We start from the raw sequence: 14,856 nt of genomic DNA on the forward strand, positions 1-14,856 counted from the left end.
TCCTTGCCAAATTAGTGCCACGTCTTCTAACCACAACTCTTGAGAAGCACAAGATTCACCACCATGTGTGTATATGTGTGTGAAGATTTTATAAGTAAATTAAATATTAGTATAAGTAAATAATTTATATATAGTAATGATTAAGTAATAAAAAAATTACACAATTTATTGAAAATTAATTTAGTTTTTAAATTTCATAATTTTATGGTTCGTATATTGTTTATTATTTTTATATATTATTTGAATTAGAATATAATAGTTTATTTAAAATTATATATAGGTAAGTAAATTAGTTTTTTAAAAAGCTAAACGAGCTCCCTACATCTTTCTCTAACCCAACAAAAATGGAATTATTGATTTTTAATTGTCTATACCTGCCTATTTAAAATCTATCTCCAATGTTGGTCTGCCTTGGGCAGAAACGAGAATAACCAAAATTCCAAACTAGAGTTCAAAAGATTGGAGTTTAATATAGAATTGGATATTTGTTTATAAAAGATGCCTTTTTATTCAAACAAGACAACACAGTTCCTAATCACAAAAGAAAAGAAACGACCTAAAGGAAATTAAAGACACTCCACCAACATATGATGAACATTATTCAAGACAAGAAAAACCCAAACCCTAGCAAATCAGTCAAAACCATGTCCCACACATGAAACAGGTTATGCCAGTGCTTGTTCTAAACAAAAATTAAACAACATGAATTAAAAATTTAAATAAGGCATCATCAATATTGGATATCTCTCTTTTGGGGGAATTAATCAAAATAACCCAGGAGTAGGTCCATTTCTTTGAATGTCATTAAATTGACGGTAACACAAGATTGTCCCATCAATCACACCCATAGGATTTTGCATAGGCACAGCGCTATTAACATGGGAAGAGGAGCTTCCACCTACAAAAAAAGTGAGTTGATGAGTTATAAGTAAGAACAGTACTCTTAAAGAGAAGCTTCTCACGTTTTTTATTGACAAGTGTCTTTAGGTCCTCCAAGGCCTTCTTATAGTTCTCGACTTGGGCCTTGTTCATGCTTTCAATCGGTGAGGTCCACCAAAAGTGATTCTTTGAAACCTCCAACAAACGATTCAAATCCTCTTCGCGCTTCTTCTCCCTGGTGAACCGATTCGCCAGGTAGTCGAGGTGCGCGTGGAGCCCACGCTCATCCATGGTGCAGAAGGGTTCATTAAGGTCGAGGGTGGGAGGAGTTGGGGCATGAGCTATATAGCGTTGGATAACGGAATCAACATGGGGACTGCCGAAGGAGAAAACTCGATTACCGGGGGAGAAGACGATCACAGCAAGGTCCACGTCGCAGAGGGTGGCAAGCTCACTTGCTTTCTTGAAAATTCCGGTGCGGCGCTTCGAGAAAGTCGCCTGAAGGTAACGCTCATTGCTTATCTTCTTCATTTCGATTTTTTGTCGACCTTTGGTCTTCTTCACGTTGCCATCATTCAAGCTTGGCACGCTTTTTGTATCCATGGGTTATGCTATCTTATATGATATGATATGAATATGAGGTGTGGTAAATAGGAAGTCTTGGGTTCAATTTATAGGCATACTAGGAGTCTGGTTTCGCAAATTAACCAAATGTGCATGCTTAATCTTACCATAAACATACCAACCTGTTTTTTGACTACATTGAATTGGTTGGTAATCTCATTTGAAAATGGCATGCATTTAATGGTAGTTCATATATATATATATATATATATATATATGACATGCCAGATTCATCATTTGGAATGAATATATTTATATTGGTAGTTGGATTTTGTTGTTACTTTGCATTTACACTCTTAATCTTATCATTTCTTTGAAACAAATAATAATGTTTAATAATTAATTAAGGAATCCACTTGCTAATATTTTTTACTATATATCAAAATGTTTTGGAACACTTCAATTTATACTCCCTTGGTAGTTCTCCTGTAAAATGTTAAACTAGATCAAGAAAAAAAAGAGCAAAAAAAAAATCTTTAAGGGATGCAACTTGATTCAGATCATAAGCTCGATTGGATTTAAAATATGATTATGCTACATTTATTTATTTATTTATTTCATAAAATAAAATAAAATAAATTATATTAATTAAATAATATACTATATTGTTTAATATATATATATATATATATATATTATTTTATTGTATATAATTAATTATATGTATCTATTGAGTCGTTTCACAAACCAAATAAGTGAAATTATATGAATTGGCAAATCTTTTAAGGAACAGGGTAGCCATGAATGGCCTCCAAATTTATTTTGCATAATAGATATATACATGTATATATTTCAAACGTATGATGTCTCATTCAAATCTGTAATAATCATCATCTATTGGAAATATGAGAAGTTAATTGTTTGTCTCACGAAAAAATAAAAGGAAGAAATGAGTAAAGAGTGTTGACTATGCAAGACATAAGAAAAATTCATTCTTTTTAGTTTAAAAGTTTGATAGTAATTAATAAGAGAATAAAAACATAGTAGCGTTCGAACCCGTGCAATGCATGTTTTTTTTAATAAAAAAAGTGAGAGAGAAAAAATAATAAAATAAAATGTTTAAATTTTTTTAAAACTAAATAAAGTGCAAACTGTTAGGTCATTGACATGTGGCGACAACGGGACAGTTTTTATATATCTATAGATAGATAGATAGACAGACTAGCCAAAGAATTTTAATTTTTTAGTGATAAGTAAACGAAACATTTTATTAGCGATTAATGATATCGTGAAAAAATTATTAAAAAAATATTTAGTAAAAACAATTGTGTTACTTATTAGATTAGTGATTACTAAAACAAAGGGTCTAGCTTAGTTGGATCGGATGAACAAAGTATGTAAATTTTTAGTATTATATTCAATTTTTACGGATAAAGAAAAGAAAAATTAGTGACTACTAGATAAAATTATTTTTAGTAATTTATTTGCCATTATGTTGATCTTATACACTTTTTCCAAAACGCAAGTATTTAAGATTTTTTAGTAAATGTTCTTATTTTTTATATATCTCTAAGAGATAATTATATTTGAGTTAAGTAGGATCATTATGAACGATAAAATTCTTTCTAATATTAATATAATTATGTATTTAAGACTCAAATTTGAGATATCTAGTTAAGATAGAATAATTTGGTTGTGTCAATTGAGGTATCTATATATCCTTTTATTTTTATTTTGTAGATTTAGATTAAAACAATATAATATGCACTGTTAAAGCAAATAATTTTTGAATAATTCAATTTCAAAATTAAATTTATTTAAATTAGTTAATTTTTATAATAACTACTTTAAAAGTTATATTCAAGCATAATTTTTTCGTGGTAGTGTAGAAACTTTTACACCGATTGAAAATGTCTATTAAACTCTTTATTTCACTTCCAAATAAAATTCATTCTTAATTTTGATTCATTTTAAATATAAATGATTTCTTAGAATATTTTACTCTTATACCTTTTATGGCAAAAGGAATCGATAGGAACTTGAATTTAAATTTCTTCTCTCCACCTTCCCTTTTTATTATAAAATTATAAACAAAGAGATGAAAAAAAAATGTGAGCATGTCAGAATGACAATATGATTACTCCAATTTTTTTAAGAGTTTAATAAATTTAATTAAGTTTTTATTTATTCCTTTTTCCATAAAAGGAAAAAGAGTAAAACATTCTAAAAAAAATTATGTTTAAAAAGAATTTAAAAGAATTAATTTTATTCCTAAAGTGAAATAAAAACAGCTTTTAAATAAAAATATAAATACATTTTTTGAATTTGGCAACTACAATTAGTTTTATCCATAAAAAATAAAAGACATAAATATGTTTTTTGTCCTTAACTTTTTTAGATTTTGCATTTGACCTCTAATAAATTTTTTTCTTCACTTTTAGTCCCTAAATAATATTTTATTTTATATCGTGTTCTTGCCATTACGTTCACTTTGCTTCTACATTTTTCTTAGAGTTAATTTGAATAGTTATATGTTTAATATTTTTATTTAAAAAATGAATTTTTCAATAAAAAAATATTTAAATAATTATTTGTATAATATTTAGTACTCATTTTTACTATCACGTTTTCTGTAATTAAAATTAAATTAAGATGTATTTTGGCAATGAATGGTATCGTTGTAAGAAAAACTTTAATTATCAAGAATTAAGATATTAAATTTTTACTTTAATTATTCAATTTATTTGACAAAAACTTGTGATGATTAGTATAATATTTTTAATTTTATAAATTTAAAATTTAATTTAATTATATCAATTTCTATTTTTTTATGTGACTATGCCATTCGTGATTTCTTTGGCTTATGCAGAATATTTTTCAGAGAAATTTAGCCACCGAAATAGTGACCAAAGTCTGTACGTAACAAAAATCTTAGTCGTTAAGTTCTTACTCACCAAATTTCTATTCGGTCGCAATAAAATAAATTCGGCTGCTGCATATTTGATTGCTATTTTGCTCGAATCAACTCATCAACCAAAATCCTCAATCACTAATTTGGTCTCTAATAAATAATTAAATTTTAAATATAAAATAAATTAAAATAATATTCGGTCGTTATTGCGGTGGCTACATAATAATTAAGTTTAAATATAAAATAAATTAAAATGGTGTTCAATCTCTATTTCGGTCACTATTGAATAATTAATTTTAAATTAAAATTTTAAAAATTACTTTCGATCCCTAGTTCGATGACTAAGTTTATAGTAAAATACCAAAAAATATATTTCAGTCGCTAGTGAATAATAAATTACAGAATAAAAATGCGGCTCGATCGCTAATTTGATCGCTATTCAACAATTAATTTTAGAATATAAAATTAATTAAAAATACAATTTGGTCGCAGATTTGGTTGCTAAAAAATATATTGTATGTTTTGTTTTTCCTTTTTTTACATTTTGACTTGCTAAATAATTATCGACTATAAATATAAATTTTAATTAAATTGTATAATCAAACTTATAAATAAAAGTGGGCATTCGTATTGAGCAAGTATATCTAATAACATTGTTCTAATTTAAAAATTGATAAAGTACAAATTCAAAGTTTAATAAAATGCAATGTCAAAGTTTAATAAATTTTAAATTCATAACTAACATGACATAATCAAACTAAAATAAACAATAACCAAGAGTCAATGATCCTTTCACATGTCATGAGGATGATCAATCTGAGCATCATTAACATGGTGCTCAGTTCCATCTGCTATGGTAGTCGATGGACTAGGAGTTGGCATGATAGACTGAATATGCAAGTGTTGTAGTATACATTACATTTGCTCATTTTGTTGACGAATTTGCTCATTTTGCACTTGCATTTGTTGTTGCATCTCCTGACTTTGGTGGTCATGATTCTCCATCAATTGCAACATCTTTTCCTCAAGTGTCTTCTCCTTATTTGCCTTTGCCAAAAGCTCAGCATTCAATTTATTAATTGTCTCACACATTTCCTCTATTTAGTCTTCCACATGAGCAATAGAAGTAGATGAAACTGATTTTGAGCAACTAAACTTTTTGCTCAAAGTATCTAGCCCGTACATTTTCCCCTTGTAATTTGGACCTCCAACAACATTCAAATATATTTCATTATCATTAACAGAAGTAGCAGTGTTAGGGGAATCCTGTGTAGATGTGCCTTCGTTTGTCAAATGTTGTAAGATTTCATCTCGACGATGTTGATATTTATCCTTTAATATAAATTAAAGTATGAAGATAAATTGTTAAATGTGTAGACATATAAGGATTAATATTCAAGAAAATCACCACTAATACAGGAAAAAAATTGACTTTAATATACTATAGTAGGCTTCAAAGTTTATACTAACTAATCACAAACATTTAATAGTAGCTAAAGAAAAGTAAATCAACATGTGTAAATAAGTTTAAGAGATATTAACCAAAGGTAAGAGTTCATTTATAATACCAGCCACTATATATCAAATAAAATGATAGAATTAGAAAAAAAAAACAACTTACAACAAATTCGCGGGACTTATCATTGACCCATTCTCCCGACTTCAATTTCTTAGTTTTCTCTATCACCTCCCAAGCAGTTGGTGGTCTTTGAAACTCTTTTGTCTACATAAAATTAAAAAGTTAAAATTGTAAAACATTTAATTAATTATATTGAATTAAAAATCAATGAAGTATATATATATATATATATATATATATATATATATATATATATATATATATAAAGTGAAATTACCAGCTTTTCAAAGTGAGTTATAGTAGATATGGAACCACCACAGTATACTGAGGCTCCTCTATCAATAGATCAATTCACCTTGGCAGTGGAACTCTTGTTTAGAAAATCTATAGAACCCCAATTTTCGTCCAAGGCTGCTCGAACATTGGTTGTAATATGCTTTCCTTTATCTTGACCATTTCTGATCTTGTCCATTGAACTTTTCAAAATGCGTGAACCTTTTGTCTCAAAAATAGCTCTAATGACCCCCTCTTCTTCTAGGTGCCACCTATACTCTTTTTGCATAAAATAGGAAACAAAAACTAAATTAGAAATGATATACAAGAAACAATCCATTTAAAATTAAACCATAATTCAAATTACCTTAAACTCTCCAAACCACCCATTGCGAAGGTTAACTGATACCTTCAACCAACTTGCAGTTGGTTCATCATATTTTGCCTTAATGATATTTGATATGATATTAGAACACTCATAGGTTGGTTGAAACCTATGTACAAAGACATTGTCAATACCACATTTAAAAAACATTTTAAGAAAAATTAATAATTAAATAAAATGCACTTACTCTCCTTTATATGTACGAATGAAAAGTCTCTTGTTAATAATATGTTCACAATTTGGATCAGGTGGGTACTCAGGTGTAAGAGAATCATCTGGTGCTGAAGGTGAAGAGTCTCTAATAGGGGTAGTGGGAATTGACTCTCTTAAAAAGGTCGAATTTAGTTGGTCTTGAGTTGTAGGAAGTGTGTTTGGAATCGGCGCAATGACATGAATCATTGACTCTGAGGTTGATATGCGAATGGAGGAGGAAGTGGAAGGGTTGGTGGTTGTTAGTCGTCGTTTACGACTAACTTTTGTATAGAAAAGTCTTCCAAAATGTATATAAATCTCCCAATTTATGGTTCTTCTTGGTAGGATTGTAAATAAAATTGCTTTGTTTTGATCTCTGCTCAGTAGAAACCTCTTTACATGGAATTAATGTTAAATTTTCTTTAATTTCAGGCAAAAATGAGCTATTTTGAAGAAGTGTCAAATGAGTCATTGCGCTAAGCGAGCTCAATGCGCTTAGTGCGCATCAACGGCTAAGCTCAATATCAACGCGCTTAGCGAGTAAAGGGAAATCTGGAAAGACATCTGCGTATTTTTTTAATTTCATTTTCTTATAATTCATTTTTTTATAATTTTTTAATGTTTAATTTTTTTTCTATGTCAATATAGTTATAAAATAATGATACCAATATTAACTAAAAAAAACTAATTTGAATTTTTGAATTATATTAAATAATTAACAATAAATACGTGTTATTAATTGTAATTTATCTATCTTCATTTTAGGAATTGTAGTTTGAACATAAATTACCCCTAATTCTAATAGCATGTTTGATTTAATTTTTTTAAAAATTGAAAATTATTATTAAGGTTAAAATGATGGTTTTGGTAACTTTTACTCAAATCAAAATTATTGGGTTATAAAAGATGAACCAAACATATTATAAATCAAATAATATCATTGTATTTTATATCAATTAGCACATCATTTGATATTATTATTATAATATTTTTATTGAAACCATTGAATTAAAATTATATATACAGAAGGGTAAACAAATGTTTGATTTATAATTTAAATTGAGAATCAATGCCAAGTGTAAATTATATTTTTTTTCCAGTCGAATGATATATACTCCTTAACAAATAAAAGTTATGATTTATCTGTATTTTTGTAAAATAAACAAGAAAGTTATATTTTAAATATTTGAAAATAGATATTTAAACTTTAAAGACTTTTATTTTTTTAAAAATATACAAAAATCAATTTTTAGCAAAGAAATAGTATCTACGAAATATTATTTTTGAGGATGGGTTTTCAATATTACCTTCATTTTTCTTTATAGATTTAGAAATCAAATTAAGAGGTATTTTGACATTGAAATTTTATTTTTGTAAAAAAATATTTTTTAAATTAAAAAATAATCAAATATTTTTTTACATATTTTAAAAAATAAGTTATTTAATATATAAAAAATAAAAAATTGCATATTATTTTTCGTATTTTCTTTTGTTCTAAATATGTTAGATTTTTTTAATTTGAAATTTTATTTTATTTATTAGAAAATAATATTAATAATAATTCATATGACATTTTTATATGCATTTTCTGTATATTTTTAAATGAACATTTAAATAAAATTGATAAATATTATTTTATTGTTACAATGTTACTTTTATGCAAGATAAATAATTAAAATATCAAATATTTAAAAAATAAATGTACTTACCCTTAAAACTCTCAAATTTAATTGAGTATTTAATATTTGAATTGAATCATTACTTTTGAAAATATATAAAATTATGAATTTTTTAATGTGTCAATTGTGAGAGATTTTTGAAAAAGTTTCATCTTTGTAGGTCAATTCAATCTAAGTATTCTTTTATAAATCTCCCATAATTGTTTTACCCCATAGGTTATTGACTCCAACATTATCATTATCGTCGACTTTTCCACCACCATCACCATTATCTTCATTGTTGTAGTTATCGCTATAGTCATTGTCGTCATCATCGTAAGTGTTGTCATTATCATTATTATCTACTATCGATCGATGTTGTCGCCTCCATCACCACTTCCACTGCCAACCCCACCTACAAAACAATAATGACAATGATGATAGTGATAGTAGGCAACAACAACAATAGTACGAGACAATAACAATAATAGTGATAATAAATATAGTTTTTTTTAAAAGAACTTAACTATGTTTTGGTTAAATTAGTTTTTTAGTCTTTTAATTTATTTTTTAGATTGGCCTTCTAGTTATTTTAGGATTCAATTTGATTATCTAATTTTTTAAAAATAATTCAATTTGATTTTATCGTCAAAATCCAATCAACCATGTTGAAAAATCATACTTTATGACGATTTAAAATCATCACAAAACACATATTTTCCCACGTCATCATTCTAATTTAGACGAAAGGATTAAATTGAATTATATTAAAAAAATTAGAGGATCAAATTGATTTCAATCTAGAGTGAAAACAATTTTTGACCAAACACTTTATCTTATTTCCTATCAAATTTCAAATTAATTAATATTTTTTTTCATAATAAACAGGATAATTAAGACTTTTTTAATGTTTAAAAGATAAAAATTTTATCCATTAAAAATTATCAAATAATTCAGGATCAATGAATTAATTTAACGTTTTTTTTTTGTTTCCTGTTGAAAAACAGAATCTATTAGTCCTGTTGTAATTAAGGGACGCCAGCGTAATCTAAACAACAGAAAAATAAAAACTACCGATATCCATTTTAGTATCCATGCTTATCCAGTTATCCATTCCTATATAAAGGAGGGAAAGAGAAGAATATTAGCAAATTAACCTGCGCAAGCGAAGGTGCTTTCTTAGTTGTGCTGCTAACGACAATCCATGGAAATGATAAGCTCCAAATTCTTCTTCTTCTTCTTTTCAACTCTCTGTCTTCTCTACGGATTTTCCAACGCCACCGATATTCACTATTGCGGTTACTCTCTTAACCCTTTTTGATGTTTACTTTTTTTCTTTTTTTTTTTTATTTTTTTTTCCTAACATATGATGTCATCAAGTTCTTATTTGGGGGGGTTTAAAGATTTTAAATTTTGTTCGTGGTTTTAGTTTCCTCGTGATCCTTGATATTGCAGGAAATTACATACAAAAATTAGGAATATTGGTTACTTGATTTAGGGTTTGAAGGGTGGTCTTAAAGTTTTAAACTTTCCCACGAAAATGGTTGATTAAACAATTGGGTTTTTCTGTACGGATTTTTTATTTTTATATATATTGGATCGTACGTCAATTTCGTTCTTATTTGTTTTTAGGTGTTAATTTTATTCAATTAGGAAACTTACCGTTGGGGATATTTTTATGTTTATATTAATAATCTGACTTTGATTGAATAATCAGTTCTGTTCAGTTGAATTAACATATTGAATAATTACTTGAAGTTGTCTTTTAGTTGTCAGGGATTCTTCTCGTTGATTAGTTTTAAAATTTAATGGTTTACAAATTGTTTTGTTGCATCATACTATTATTCTTGCTGCTTTGCCCGTTATTGAATAAAATATTGCTTAATTATCTATGTCAGATAAGAAAGCTGACTATGATGTTGAGGTCAAAGGGGTTGAAATATCTCCTGATCCCATCGCACGAGGCCAGCCTGCTACATTCAGCATTGCTGCAACTACAGGTACCCTGTGATTTCACATGTTTTTATTATTTTTAGTTTCTGTTATATCCATTTTCATGCATATTTCTTTATGCACATGTGAATTGAAAGTTTGTTATTTTACTTATTTTATATGTTTATTCTGTTTTCACCACATGCCTCTTGTTGTGTGTGTGATCCTGGTAGCTGACTTCACCTAGTGTGATAAGGCTTTTTTCGCTTGCTTGTTTATTTGTGATGTATATTCTTAACATAGAAAGTAAAGTTATTTGGAAATTTCAATGCGATTGGTATGATTGTTTGTTTGTATATGTACTATGTAGCATAGTGGTGCAATTCGAGGTACGGATGGATGAGGTTTCGGTGGATAATAAAAAAATTTCTTTCTTTTCTCTAATCCAACCATTTCATGACTCAGGTAAAGCTTTATCTGGAGGGAAGCTAGTGATTGATGTGTCATATTTCGGATGGCACATACACAGTGAGACCCATGACCTTTGTGGAGAAACTACTTGCCCTGTTTCAGCTGGTGATTTTGTGATTGCTCATTCCCAAGTTTTACCTGGATTCACTCCACCTGTAAGTCAATGTTCTGTTTATTCCTTGAGCATGTGTGTGTATTTTGTTGGAAGAGGAAATTTATCTATTGATCTGTACAAGTGCAGATTTGCATCCAATCCAATCTCTAACTTCCTAAATTGGGCTTCTCCTATAGTCATTGGAATTTGGAACTTGGAAAGAAATCTTTATACGCATGTTATGGCATGTAAACATCTTAAGATAGGGGATTGACTTATATTGAGCACTACTGAATCTGATGATGGGTCTTATATTGTTTGATACTTAGAACTAGTATATTATGTGTTTTATCATTTTCAATTTTTTTATATTGATATATAGGAATTGGAGGGTGAACTTGATATGGTTGATCATTGATGTGAATTTTCCAGTGAATGTTCTTGTAAATGATACAAACTAGTTCCTTTAACCAATATAGAAATGACAATTTCAGTGTGTTGAAATTTTGTTTATTTCTAATGTTGCTACTTTTTTTTGAATTGCAACTTGCTTTTAATCCAGCAAGCCAACAGGAAGTATTGTTTAATCATGAAATTTTTTGCAATTTTCATGAATGGCTGTATTGACAAATTCCTAGTTGACTGCTCATGTTTTGTATTTTATCATATTTTAAATTAGACTTGTACTATTTAATGGCATACCAACTGCCTAATTACATGGGGCTTTGTTGAGAAGGTGTTTAGGTTTCTAATTAAAGCATTGTATTATATTTTTAAGAGTGTTTAATTATACAATGTGATTTTGTTTCTTGTTCAATGCGATTTTTTTTCAATCTCACAGCTCTCACCATCTATTGTATTTTGCAGGGTTCATACACTTTGAAGATGAAGATGTTCGATGGAAACAAGCATGAGTTAACCTGCATTACATTTGGTTTTGATATTGGGTTTGGTTCCTCTGTGGCTGATAGCTAATTGAAATTGGTCATCGAAATCTATGATCAGAAACAGATCTATATAAATTACTTGTACAAACTGCAAAGTACCTTTATGTTACCAGATCCTTCTTCTATAATCCAGCATGACCAGTGTCTGAATTAAGAATCAGAAAAATGTCTTGTATTTTCTGGGATTGAAAACACAAACTATGTGTTTCTTTATTTATTTTTCTATATTCTTACTACACTCAGAAGGTAGATCAACATTGTGCAATGTTTATACACATATTTTGACTGTGGTCTGAGGGTATTATCGTGATGTAATGATATATTCCTCCTTGCATATAAAATAGAGTGCCCACGTTAATATTTGGAACTAGGGATGAACATGTCATCTCATCCAAGTAATAAAATTAAAAGTCTGATGCCAAAATCCCAGTCTGTATAAGAGATAATGCCAGAAGCATAGTAATGTTGGTACATAAGTTTTTGTACTCTGCTCGATTTTGATATGAGTATCAAGGTAAATCTGGTTTAAAGAGTATCAGTGCAGCATTTATTTCAAAAGTGGATTTACCAAAATGTTATTCCCATGTCTAATGATCATAATATTACTTGCGCAAGGACTACATGTTCGTAGATACCCATTTGGTGACGGACGTACAATTGGTTGGAGTTTTTAGTACATATATGTCTAATGATCATAAAACTTTTTACATAGTACATTTGATTGCAAATGGAAGAACTCCTTATCTGGGGTATCTCTGGAAAAAGGGTTCTGTCATGTATATCACTTTTGTAAGGGATGAAATTGAGAATGATTTTGGAATGGTAAAAAGTTGGGGTGAAATTTAAATTTTTGGAAAATGTGGAGAAAATTGAGTGAGATTTGTAAGAGTTTATTGTCTATGCATCGAAAGTGTAAAATAGTTTTACATTGTCATTCAATTATAAATCATCATTTGAATTATTTTAAGATAATTATTTTAAAAGTCAATAAACTTATTATACATGATGGATAAGTAAAACATTCTACACTTTCCATGTATAATCCTTTTTCTCTTTCTTTATATGTATGAAAACTAATTTTCAGAGTTTCTTGTACTTAGTTTAGGTGATTGACATATTGTTTATTATCAAATAATTAATTTCTTCAACATTGTGAACAAAGTATAGATAAATTTGTAACTTAAATGATTCAATGCTAAACTACATTTTTGTTTAGATAAAAAAGAAAACTACATGTTTGTTCATTTATTTTATTCAATTTCTAGTTAGAATGTAGTACATGATTGTATACTTTGTTTCCCTCAATCTGTTCACAACAGAGGCATAACATGTACACAAATGGTAACTAATCATGACCGTGGGCACACACACTTCGTCTCCATTGCACTAGGCATCATCAGTGGTCCAAGGACACTCTTTAGTAATAGTGGTTCTAAATCAACATAACCATGTGCATGATTGAGATTAATGCCGGCAATTTGGCATGGTTCCCCCTTCTAGTATGTAACCAATGAAGGGGAATTTTTTTCCTTTCATTGTTATTAGTTGACAAATATCCATCATAGTTCATAGTCCAGATGATGATTGAGGTACCAAATGTTTGGTAATGGGTCATGCACTCTGATCAGATAAGGGAGAGAGGGGTCAACCTTGCCCCCACAGCATGCATTGATTATTCAAAAACTTAGTAAAGCATTCTAACATTGCACAGCTTTCCGTAACCACCTTTTTTAGCCTTTAGAACTTAAAGAACACTCTTATCCTCAGCCTTTCTGTCCTCAGTTCAGCATATCCTAGTGTGCTATCATTCTCACCTCATCTTTTTCTCCAATCCATAAGTTTTTAGTCTCTCCCTCATTTCACATGCCATCCAATTTAGACTTGAAAGGAATGAAAAGCAGGTTCCTTAGAAAATTGAAACACATTCCAACCATTACCAACTTGAAACAAGGTCCAGCCCTTCAGCTCAATCCACCAGTCTATGATGATCAAGATCACAAGCCCCACAACCTGGCTGAACTAGAGATTGGCCTCAATGGAAGTGAAGATGATAAGCATTATGAGTTAAAAGAAATGCGATTTGAAGCCACACCCACCAAAGGTTCCAAAGAGAAAGAGCTTGTTGAGAAAAACTTATTAGTGGTTTCTAGTCCTAGTAAAAGCATGCATCAACAAATTCAAGTCAAAGAGTACCCATCTCTAACAGATTTTGAAGAGATACATCCACCAGGTGGAAGCCAAGCAGTGATTCTCTACACCACAAGCTTGAGAGGCATAAGAAAAACATTTCAGGACTGCAACACGGTACGCTTTTTGATGAGAAGCTTCAAGATAACATACCATGAGAGGGATGTTTCTCTACACTTGGAGTATAGAGAGGAATTGTGGAAGATCTTGGGTTGCAAAGTGATCCCTCCAAGGCTTTTCATTAAAGGGAGGTACATTGGAGGAGCTGATGAAGTTGTAGGATTGCATGAGATGGGGTGGCTTGGAAAGCTTTTGGAAGGAACACCAATGGACTTTGCTGATGGTCCTTGCAAAGGTTGTGCCTGCATGAGGTTTTCCATTTGTTCCAATTGTAATGGTAGTTGCAAAGTGTTCACCACCAATGGTGACAACAAGAATGAATGCTTCATCAGGTGTCCTGAATGCAATGAGAATGGACTTGTCAAATGCACCATTTGCTGCTACTAGAAATTGGTCTAAGACCAAGGTTATGTGTATTTGTTCCTATTTCTAATTATCTTCTAACTTTTGGTTCACTTGTAACGTATTGCTAATGTATCTGATAGCGTGTTTGGAAAGCCGTTGAGAAAGAAAAAAATCACATTCGGGGTGTGGAAGCTATAATTATTAATTAGCTTCTCAAAATCGCATCCAAGATGTGGAAAATCATATCCAAAATGTAGAACCAAACATGCTAAGAGTCCTTAGAAATGGACATTGTAGTGATTGTACTAAGTCCTTTAGA

At 29.4% G+C, this 14,856-nt stretch overlaps 3 protein-coding genes across 3 annotated transcripts; 2 read left to right on the forward strand and 1 right to left on the reverse strand.

The window, feature by feature from the left end:
- Positions 1–546: 546 nt before the first annotated feature.
- LOC102670367 (agamous-like MADS-box protein AGL62) lies at positions 547–1,542 on the reverse strand. Its single transcript, XM_041006063.1, has one exon. It carries the CDS (start codon positions 1,480–1,482, stop codon positions 874–876), a length of 609 nt encoding a protein of 202 aa, XP_040861997.1. The 5' UTR covers positions 1,483–1,542; the 3' UTR covers positions 547–873.
- Positions 1,543–9,590: 8,048 nt separating this feature from the next.
- Positions 9,591–12,163, forward strand: LOC100306050 (uncharacterized). Its single transcript, NM_001249846.2, has 4 exons — positions 9,591–9,739; positions 10,340–10,441; positions 10,839–10,999; positions 11,806–12,163. The coding sequence occupies exons 1-4, from the start codon at positions 9,646–9,648 to the stop codon at positions 11,911–11,913; spliced, it is 465 nt and encodes a 154-aa protein (NP_001236775.1). The 5' UTR covers positions 9,591–9,645; the 3' UTR covers positions 11,914–12,163.
- A 1,612-nt stretch (positions 12,164–13,775) lies between these two features.
- On the forward strand, positions 13,776–14,579 carry LOC100791955 (uncharacterized protein At5g39865). Its single transcript, XM_006588813.3, has one exon. It carries the CDS (start codon positions 13,776–13,778, stop codon positions 14,577–14,579), a length of 804 nt encoding a protein of 267 aa, XP_006588876.2.
- Positions 14,580–14,856: the final 277 nt, after the last annotated feature.

This window comes from Glycine max, chromosome 10 (assembly GCF_000004515.6).
Source record: "Glycine max cultivar Williams 82 chromosome 10, Glycine_max_v4.0, whole genome shotgun sequence".
Lineage (NCBI taxonomy): Eukaryota > Viridiplantae > Streptophyta > Magnoliopsida > Fabales > Fabaceae > Glycine > Glycine max.

Excerpts from the sequence above, each read along its gene's own strand:
- LOC102670367 (XM_041006063.1), bottom strand. The coding sequence starts at position 1,482 with ATGGATACAAAAAGCGTGCCAAGCTTGAATGATGGCAACGTGAAGAAG.
- LOC100306050 (NM_001249846.2), top strand. The coding sequence starts at position 9,646 with ATGGAAATGATAAGCTCCAAATTCTTCTTCTTCTTCTTTTCAACTCTC. Across the intron at positions 9,740-10,339 it reads CACCGATATTCACTATTGCG|ATAAGAAAGCTGACTATGAT; the intron begins GTTACTCTCTTA and ends TATCTATGTCAG. Across the intron at positions 10,442-10,838 it reads CAGCATTGCTGCAACTACAG|GTAAAGCTTTATCTGGAGGG; the intron begins GTACCCTGTGAT and ends TTCATGACTCAG.
- LOC100791955 (XM_006588813.3), top strand. The coding sequence starts at position 13,776 with ATGAAAAGCAGGTTCCTTAGAAAATTGAAACACATTCCAACCATTACC.